We start from the raw sequence: 10,206 nt of genomic DNA, 5'->3' as shown, positions 1-10,206 counted from the left end.
AGTCAAAGTCCACTAGAGAACTCAGAGATATTGAAGTCAAAATTCACAGAGAACTATAAGTTGTCGACAAGACAAAGTATTATTGCAAAAATTTCAAATATAGTAAACTCGTAAACAAAATTAGAAAAATAGTACGTTTAATAAAATTTTTAATATTATTAATGAAGTGACCGAAAATCTAAATCAAAATTTTCAATAATTTCGACTATTAATAAGTAGAGATATGATCATATAGATGTGTCATACGATCGTTAAATTTTTGAAAACAACTAAATGAAAATCGTAAGATTCAATATAAATGATATAATGATATTTTGAATTTAATATTTTAATTATCTACAATTTGTATAAGTCAATAACATAATATTATATTTACATCAATAATTTCAATTACAGATATTCAATACAATATAATATTGTATAATAATATCTTTTATAAAAACAATTATTATATTTTACACAAATTATTTAATTATGATATAAATAATTATATTATAAATATTGGTTACATGCCAGTACCACCGGAAGAGAAGAATACTTGAGAATTGCTCCATTGAAAACAAAGTTGTTGGTAGATAATTTGTAGTGCGTAAACGGGTTGAACTCGAATACACACAGTCCTCACTTGGACAGAGCTGTTTTATTACAGAAGCAGCAAAAAAGGTGGGCCGCTTCACTGTTGACCTTACCCTTGACGTTTTAGATCTCAGGTTGATTCTTAACTTGTTTGTTCTCTCATTTCCCTTTAATAAAGATTCTTGGGTGATCTGTTACTGTCATCTAATTAAATTCAATTCAATTCGTTTCGTACTTTTATCTTTGATCAATTTTTAAGGTGTTTCCTTAATCCTTAATTTAGGATAAGCTATAATATGTCTGAATGTGCCTGTCTTTGATTTTGATCTTAAATGTGATGCAGGTAAGAAATGGCACAAAGACTGCTTCATGGAACTCTTCATGTCACCATCTATGAGGTTGATCACCTCAGTGCTGGACTCACTGGCGGTCTTTTGGGCAAGGTTTATTTCTTTATTACTTTATCTGCTGAATCTCTTATACTTCTTAGGCTTATTAACATTTTCATTCACCTCGATTTCGATTGCAAATTATATAATGCACACACCCCTGACTCCGGTGGACTTAAACCCTCAGATCTCTTTCTAGAGATGTCCTATTAGGCGCTTCAAATAATATACCGACCCTTATTTCAGCAAAAAAAAAATGTCAAAATTTGTAAAAGAGCCTTCTCGTGGCGTCTGTTTTTTATTATTTTCTTTTCAGTTCTAAAAGCCAAAGACCTTTGAAATTAATGAGAATTGATTTGTGGGTGGCACCATTTAGAACAATTTAAACACCCCCCCCTTACTCCATAAAACTTAAAAATTATGGACATGTACTTTTAATATATTTAAGTTATGAATAGTTTTTAATGGAAAATACTTGTGTATAAGCTCGGTTGATGTTGTATCACTCAAAAAAGACTTTACAAACTCAAAAAAGGCCCAATATGTCTTCTCGAACACTTAGTAATTTAGGACTGGGATATACATTTGACAGAAAATGGAGTTAGGATATACGAAAATTTTATTCCAAGTTTTTATGTGTAAACTGGCACTACTTTAAGGGTCAAATTGTTAATAACCTTTGTAACCCGGACTCGTCTGGAAGCGTCCAACATAAATGCCTGTCTAAATGTTAAACTCCGCAACGTTTTGAATATTTTACATGTTTTTGGCCTATTTAAACAGAAGCAGTAATTATAGCTAAGATTATATTAAGTACCTAGGTCCAAAGCACAAACCAAATGGGCTAATAAACCAAGCAGGACACATCTGGGCTAATAAAAAATCCAATCTCAAATTAACGGGTCTCTGTATATAGTGTCTTTTTGGATTATACTAAATCCAACGAATATTTTAATTCTCCATGCCCCACCCAAATGTTAATAATTGAGTGGGACAGAGGGAGTAGTAATTAATTATTTTTTACGGGTATTATATGACGACCCGTGTATGTCATTCACTTGCTCATTCATCTGAAGCCCCTTAAATTTAAACCACAAAGTGTTGGAGCTTGCTAAATATGAATTCTTATTCTGTTACATGTCATTACTATATCCCCTCTTGACTATGTTACCTAGTATGTTTTTAGCGGAGCTTGCTAAGTATGAATTCCATTCTGGTATATGTCATTGCTATATCATCCTCTCAACTTCAACCGTACATTATGGCATTTATTAATTTTCTAACACTGTTTGTTATTCCATTAAATTTAATTTGTAGTTTAGGGCAAACATTGAGGAGACTGTTGGCTTCGGAAAAGGAACTCCTAAAATCTACGCAACTATTGATCTGGAGAAGGCTAGAGTTGGGCGTACCAGAATGATACAAAATGAACCGAACAGCCCAAAGTGGTATGAATCATTTCATATCTATTGCGGTCATTTTGCGTCCAATGTTATATTCACTGTCAAGGATAACAATCCTATTGGTGCAACTTTGATCGGAAGAGCATACGTGCCAGTTCATGATCTTTTGGAAGGGGAGGAAGTGGATAGATGGGTTAGTATCTTGGATAAAACAAAAAACCTATCAGTAAGGGTTCCAAGATCCATGTAAAGCTACAATTTTTTGACGTTACTCAAGATCGTAACTGGGCCCACGGAATCAAAAGCTCCAAGTTTCCAGGAGTTCCTTACACTTTCTGCTCTCAAAGACAAGGTTGTCGAGTTTCTTTGTACCAAGATGCACATGTTCCCGACAATTTTGTGCCTAAGATTCCTCTCTCTGGAGGAAAGTTTTATGAGGCCCATAGATGTTGGGAGGATATCTTTGATGCAATTACCAACGCAAAACACTTTATTTATATTACTGGCTGGTCTGTATATACTGAGTTCGCCTTAATAAGGGACTCGAGGAGACCAAAGCCAGGAGGAGACATAATGCTCGGCGAGTTGCTTAAGAAAAAGGCAGATGAAGGCGTTAAGGTTCTTTTGCTTGTCTGGGATGACAGAACCTCTGTGGGTCTGCTTAAGAAAGACGGATTAATGGCCACACATGATCAAGAAACTGAACTGTACTTTCAAGGCACTAACGTACATTGTATTCTATGTCCTCGTAATCCTGATGATGGTGGGAGCAGAATACAAGGTTTAACTATTGCCACCATGTTCACTCATCACCAGAAGATAGTCGTTGTGGACAGTGAGATGCCTAACAAAGGATCAGAGAAAAGAAGAGTTGTGAGTTTTGTTGGTGGCATTGATTTATGTGATGGGAGATATGATACTCCTTTTCATTCACTTTTTAGGACGTTGGATACTGCACATCATGATGATTTCCACCAACCTAACTTCGTAGGTGCTGCAATCTCTAAAGGTGGACCCAGGGAGCCTTGGCATGATATTCACTCCCGTCTTGAAGGTCCAATTGCTTGGGATGTTTTGTTTAATTTTGAGCAGAGATGGACAAAGCAAGGTGGACAAAATATACTTGTTAACTTGAGAGAGCTCGAGAATGTCATCATCCCACCATCAGCAGTGACATTTCCCGATGACAATGAGACATGGAATGTTCAATTATTCAGATCCATTGATGGTGGAGCTGCTTTTGGATTTCCTGATACACCGGAAGCAGCAGCCAGAGTAGGTCTAATCAGTGGAAAGGATAATATAATTGATCGAAGTATTCAGGATGCTTATATTCATGCTATTCGACGGGCAAAAAATTTCATTTATATTGAAAATCAGTATTTTCTTGGAAGTTCTTTTGGCTGGAACTCAGAGGATATAATCGATGCGGATGTCAATGCTTTGCATCTGATACCGAAGGAGCTATCACTAAAGATTGTCAGTAAGATCGAGGCTGGAGAGAGGTTCACTGTTTATGTTGTGGTCCCAATGTGGCCTGAAGGGCTACCAGAGAGTGCATCAGTTCAAGCCATTCTGGACTGGCAAAGAAGGACGATGGAGATGATGTATAAGGATATTGTTCAGGCTCTCCAGGCTAACGGAATCGAGGAGGACCCTAGAAATTATTTGACATTTTTCTGTCTTGGCAATCGTGAGGTGAAGAGGAGTGGAGAGTATGAACCTTCACAACAGCCAGATCCAAATACAGATTATAGTAGAGCCCAAGAGGCCCGTCGCTTTATGATCTATGTGCATGCCAAGATGATGATAGGTAAGCAGAGGCTCTAATGTCTTGTATACTTGAACTGATTTCTTATGTGTTTAATAGTTCGACAGAAAATTAAGATATACGTTTTTCTTTTCTTTTTTGCAGTTGATGATGAGTACATAATTGTTGGGTCTGCCAATATCAATCAGAGATCAATGGATGGCGGTAAGGATTCTGAGATAGCTATGGGAGCCTATCAACCATATCATCTAGCAACCAGACAGCCAGCAAGGGGTCAAATTCATGGATTCAGGATGTCGTTATGGTACGAGCACCTGGGAATGCTTGATGACACCTTCCAGCATCCAGAAAGTGTTGGTTGTATCCAGAAGCTGAATACGGTAGCAGATAAATACTGGGATCTCTACGCAAGTGAAACTCTGGAAAATGACTTGCCTGGACACTTGCTCAGATACCCCATTGGTGTTACTAGTGATGGGAAGGTCACAGAGCTTCCAGGCATGGAGTTTTTCCCGGACACTAGAGCACGTGTTCTTGGTGTTAAATCTGATTACTTGCCTCCCATTCTCACGACATGATTAGTTCAGTTCAGTAGAATATCATGTAATTATAAGTAATATCCCCGTTAACTCTACCTCCTATGTCAGTTAATCCGCAGGAATCTTCTTCTGCTAAGATGCGCATAGGCGTCTTATTAAGATTTGGCATGTTTGTGTTTTCTGATTAGCTGTTAAAAGGTTGCTTAGTGTGCCTTATGGTTGTATCATCTACTAGTGCTCCAGTTAAACTGATGAATATTTTATGTTTGCTTTTTAGCTTATTTGATGACATTATATGTGTGTGTGTACTTTCAAATTTGTGATGGCTTGACGCTGGTTGTGTTTTTAGCCTCTGTGTGTGTTAATTTGTTATGTTTAAGCTATCTGGTAAATTATATTTCAAAATTACCCTTTTAAAGAAGTTTAATACTGTTTTGAGTAAAATGAATATTAAGACCGAATAAAAGTGTGAAATTACAACAAAAAAAAAGTTATACTCTAAAAAAGAATTTGAGATTAAATGATTGAAAACGGCGTCGTTCGTACGTTGAGTTGTGAGGCATGGCCCCCTTCTCCAACAGAAGTGATATATAAACCACATTGCGGAGGGTAAATGCAGTGAATATAAGGGAGAAGAAAGGAGGGAATTTGTGTTGAAGAAGAGATCGATTTTCAGGGAGGCCAGGGAAGAGAGAGAAGCTCCCTCTTACCATTCTCTCCCGGTATCATCCCTCTCTCTCTCTCTCTCTCTCTCTCGCTCGCTCTCTCGCTCTCTTGCTCTCGCTCTGTCCCTCCCTCCCTCTCTCTCTCCTTCCTCTCTCTCTCTCTCTCTCTCAACTTTAATTATTTTACGATTTCCAGGGATAATCTGATTAGTCCTTCCTGAAATCGATCAATTCTCCAGACCATTTGCAGGTCTCATCAATGGGGTAAATTTTCCTCTATTATTATTTGTTAATATCATCATATCCTATTCCTATACCATATCAATATTTTCTTTTTTAAATGCCCGTTTACATGTACGCATTTGTCATTTTCTTGATTAACACATTTATCATTTGAAATAAACCCTATTTTTCTTTTCTATATTAATCATCTATGTTGATAAATAAATAAAAAATCTTAAAAACTCACTTGGCAGTTTTATTGTTTACAATTTTAGTTCATCTCGGGGTATGGGTGATCCTAATCCTCCTTTGCATTGTCGGTTTGTATTATGGGCGTAATCAGAGAAGTTATTGCTGGAGGTCAAAAATTAGAAATCTTTAATAAGATTCAAATATAATCCGCAAATTGCAGTTCAAGTGGGATCAGAGTTGTTTTAATTTATGTTTAATAATGATTTTAAATTGTATTTTTGAACTTTTGAGTACCACTGGCTGCGTAAGGAAATCAGTGCCTCTATTTCTTGTATGAGTTCATTTCTTATAAACTTGTCATTGGCAACAGGACAGTCAACAGTGCTTGTATTCGATGCGATAATAACCGCAAAGTGACTTCCTCAATTGGTGAGCCACTAAACAAACGTGGATCCCCTTCCAGGACAGTAAGAAACTCCAGTATGTCAGACAATCTGTGGAATGGTAGCACATTTGATAAGAAAAACAGTGCTGCCCAATCAGGAGGAAGCTACTCAATCGTCAGCACATCGAATCAAACCCGGGAAGTTGGCGGCTCTGGAAATGGAAACAATCCTTCTGAATTCGTAAATCATGGCAAGTTGTTCATACTTCTTTATACCTATTAATTACTCTAATGCTTGCAGTATCATTATTTTTGGCTAGCTATACTTCATTAAAATGTCTGAGTACTTCGTAAAAAGAAAAAATAAAGGGTAATGTGCAAATTGAATTTATTTTTACCTATATTAAATTGAAGTTGCATACCAAGTTGTGTGCTTCATATTTTTTGTGTGCTTCTCTGATTGTGCTGAAGTTTTGTTCGTATATGAGGGGTTGAATTTAGTCTTTTCAAGTGGTATTTTATCGGTTGCCCCAGTGTTGCGAGTGACGTGCAATTACTCATGCTTCGCTAGAATTTGCAAGTTCGGCGGGTAAAAAGCTGCCGTTTTTTGCGCATTATTAACTATATCTTTCTATGATATAAGAAACATGACTTGGACCATTGACACTGATTGGAATTTGGAAGTATCAGCATCCAATAAAAAATACTCCCTCAGTCCCTCCCATTTGTTTACACTTTCCTTTTTAGATGTCCCTTTCAATTATTACATTTCAAAACTTTCCAAAAATGGTAAAGTTTTATAATTTTTAAAATAACTACATCCACTACTTCTCTCCACTATACCCACTTTATACATATAATATTAATCGGTCCCACTACTTTACTCACTTTTTTAACTTTCCTCCACTATTTTATCATTTTTCTTAAACTCCGCGCCCCCCACCAAATGTAAACATTTGGGAGGGACGGAGGGAGTAATATATTCTAAATATATGAAATATATAAATAATTTATTTTTTGGCAACAAATTTGTTTTAGCAAGCATGTTTATAGATATTTCTTAACTACTTATTTTTTTTTTATGCAAATAAAAACACATGGTTTGATTGTTTTTTTTTTCATTCACACTTGTGCATTATATACAACACGTAAAAAAAATTAAATGTAACCTTTTTCAGCTAAATCCTATTGTACAAAGTTTATTATATTTGTGTCCTTTGAATAACCGAAATACAAGCTTGTGGCTGAGTGTTGATTGTTGGTTGACCGTGTTACATTTTGCTCTAGGTCTTCTTCTTTGGAACCAGTCAAGGCAGCAGTGGGTAGGAAATAAGAAATCTGAAAACCGGGGAACACAGATTCACGAACCCAGATTAAGGTAATTTTGTCATTCTTTTATTTTTCGGTCAAGCAATCATGACCTAGAGATCTATTATAAAGCATTATATTACCTTTAGTTGATGCAAGCTATCCCTTGTGTAACATCAATTCCTCAATTTTATGAATATCTATTTTGCAGTTCACGTAGTACCTCTTGGTCCCCTTCTAGTTCCAATTGTTTGCTGTTCCTTATACTTTACATTAGCAGTTGCTTTTCAGCATTCTTTGGGATTATCTTTACAATTTTTGGGTAATTATTTTTGATTACCTGACTCTAATGTGTGTACATACTACTACATATACTTTTATAAATGCAAGACCTTCGAGTCTTTTACCTCTTTTTTTATCTGCACGGTTTTCTTCTTTCCAAACTAGCAAATCAATTTTTTGACTGGACTGAAAGAAAAGTTGTAAACGATCGGCTAGATCTTGTAACGGCAGTATATTGCAACGGCTTATATTCTGTATGCTTGCTTTTTCACGCTGTTTAAACAGGGTGTGTTAAAAAAACTAACAGTTCTTGCTGTGGAAGTGCTAATATACTAGTTACTTCCTCACCACCTACTATTTTAGGACCTTAAAGTTTCTAGGGATTTACGAAACGGCTGCATATAACGACATTTTTTGCTCTTTCAAATAAATAATTAATCACATCTCATTGATTTGTAAATATTGATCATAGATGTTATATGTTAGTCATCTTAGAACATGTCAGACATTGTCCGAACTGATTGTTAAAAATGTTAATAACTTGCTCCAAGAGTTCGACTCGGTGATTATGAAGTAGGCATTGGCTACTAATGATTTGAATATCTTTTAAAACACTGTGTTGACACTTCATATTTAAGTATTCCAGCACTGTTTTTCTTTGCAGTTGGAGTTCAACTTATGAGAGTTTGCTTACAAGTAACAAGCGTTTTACCAAGCCCATTCCTCTTGCTGTGAGTCTCTTCTAATTGCACAGACATTTTGAGATATTGGCATTGTAATCCATTGCCTGACTGCTATTTTTCCACTTCACCTAAACAGGAGATGGTAGATTTTCTTGTCGACATCTGGGAGCAAGATGGAATGTACGATTGAAAAAGCACAAGTATTGAGGTTTTTTGTAGAATTAGTAAATATACGCTCTACCTTGAACTTGAAATTCAGGTTGTGTAGGCAGTGTTTATCAATTGTAATATAGAGGGGTTTGTTATTATGTTTTTCGGTGCTTCTGTTCCTCCGGTAATTGATCTTTTGTAATAAAGGACAGAAGGTTTCAAATAATTCAGGTACCCAGTGTGTTGCTTTTGGCCATTAGTTTCTTTTAAGTTTACTTTATAAATGCCTGGTGAGAAGCTTATGTTTAATACCATTTTGTAATTTTTTCGAGAATATCTTGTAGAGCTGAAACTAATAATATATACAGAAAGATATTGTATATTAAAATGAAAAAGCAATAATGCTGTGAAGTGTGAGCCAACTTAAATATCTTATTAAATGAACAGGAGTACATATTTTTAGTAAAACAGATACAAACATAATTGTGTGGTTCGTACCATTGGAAAATTTGTTCATTCAGGCCCTCTCCAAGGGTCGCATGTTAACTTAAATTTGGACCAATTTCAATTTAAATTTACTCAATAACTTATTATCCGGTAAATTTAGGCCAGTAAATGGTACCGGCCTAAATTTAGACCAATATTATTCACCGACCTAAATCTTTTTAATAATAAAATATTAAATTTTTATATTTTATATATTCGTTAATTTGTTGATTAAATGTTATCTATATATACATTAAATAATTTTTAATTATATTTATTAATTTTCACTTATATATATATTTTATTTAACAAAAATATATTAAATACCATGAATTGTTTTAATTCAAATTAATAATACATTAAACATAAAATGAAGATTACACTTGATAAAAATTAATTGCAAATACAATTTATACAAAAGCATAATATGAACTTAAACATTGATTTAATCAAATAAATTATTTCTTGATCCTCCAAGAAAATCATAATATTGATTATAATTATGATCATTTTGTGATCCTCGATCTTTATCTTCCGAGCCTCGATTTTAAGAAGTTGATCTTTGTTGTTGAGCCTTTTTTTCGTAATCCGGCCTGTTCAATACAAATTAATTCAAGTGATCAAATATAGAGTTGAAATCTTTCAACAAAATTTTATTTTCCTCTTTATATTCCGCGAGAGATAATTTTCGTTCTGACTCTTGATTCTTTTTTTTAATTAATTCGACAAAAATATTATTTTGTTCAATAAATTTAGAAATGCCTTCACCGAGTTTTCGTTTTGCTTTTGCTTTTTTGACTCTCATGGGAAGAACAATCGATGTAGCACCAATTTCCTCGTCACTTGAATTAATGTCAAATGCAAATAAATTTGGAACAATATCATCGGTTGAACTTGGACATTAAATACGTGGTGTTCAAGTGTTATGTTTGGGGTGGAGAATTTTTCACAATCTTTAAGAATATGCTATACATGATCGAATTTGAACCCTTTTTTGATATTTTGGGTCGTCTTTTAAAAATAGCTTTTTCATATACAAAATACAAGTAACTTAGATGAAAAATAAAATAGAAGTAACATAGATGAGTTAAAATTAAAATTTTAGTAGTTTAGTTACGATATCTTCGTTTTGAAGCACCACTTGGATGTTGATTT

General features: G+C 34.6%; 1 protein-coding gene and 2 pseudogenes across 2 annotated transcripts; 2 read left to right on the top strand and 1 right to left on the bottom strand.

Moving 5' to 3' along the window:
• Positions 1-520: 520 nt before the first annotated feature.
• LOC141700395 (phospholipase D alpha 1-like) lies at positions 521-4,967 on the top strand (annotated as a pseudogene).
• A 284-nt stretch (positions 4,968-5,251) lies between these two features.
• On the top strand, positions 5,252-8,879 carry LOC141700394 (uncharacterized). Of its 2 annotated transcripts, XM_074504178.1 has the most exons (7): positions 5,252-5,400; positions 5,540-5,607; positions 6,128-6,393; positions 7,430-7,520; positions 7,662-7,772; positions 8,397-8,463; positions 8,552-8,879. In XM_074504178.1, exons 2-7 carry the CDS (start codon positions 5,603-5,605, stop codon positions 8,603-8,605), a joined length of 594 nt encoding a protein of 197 aa, XP_074360279.1. In that variant the 5' UTR covers positions 5,252-5,400; positions 5,540-5,602; the 3' UTR covers positions 8,606-8,879. The 2 variants fall into 2 exon arrangements, with proteins under 2 accessions (XP_074360279.1, XP_074360280.1); XM_074504179.1 differs by lacking the exon at positions 7,662-7,772 and having other exon boundaries at positions 5,253-5,400.
• A 779-nt stretch (positions 8,880-9,658) lies between these two features.
• Positions 9,659-10,062, bottom strand: LOC141700396 (uncharacterized; annotated as a pseudogene).
• Between the last annotated feature and the right edge of the window lie 144 nt (positions 10,063-10,206).

This window comes from Apium graveolens, unplaced genomic scaffold, assembly GCF_009905375.1.
Source record: "Apium graveolens cultivar Ventura unplaced genomic scaffold, ASM990537v1 ctg2290, whole genome shotgun sequence".
NCBI lineage: Eukaryota > Viridiplantae > Streptophyta > Magnoliopsida > Apiales > Apiaceae > Apium > Apium graveolens.
The sequence above is the reverse complement of the archived record's forward strand: the minus strand, read 5'-3'. Positions and strand labels throughout refer to the sequence as shown.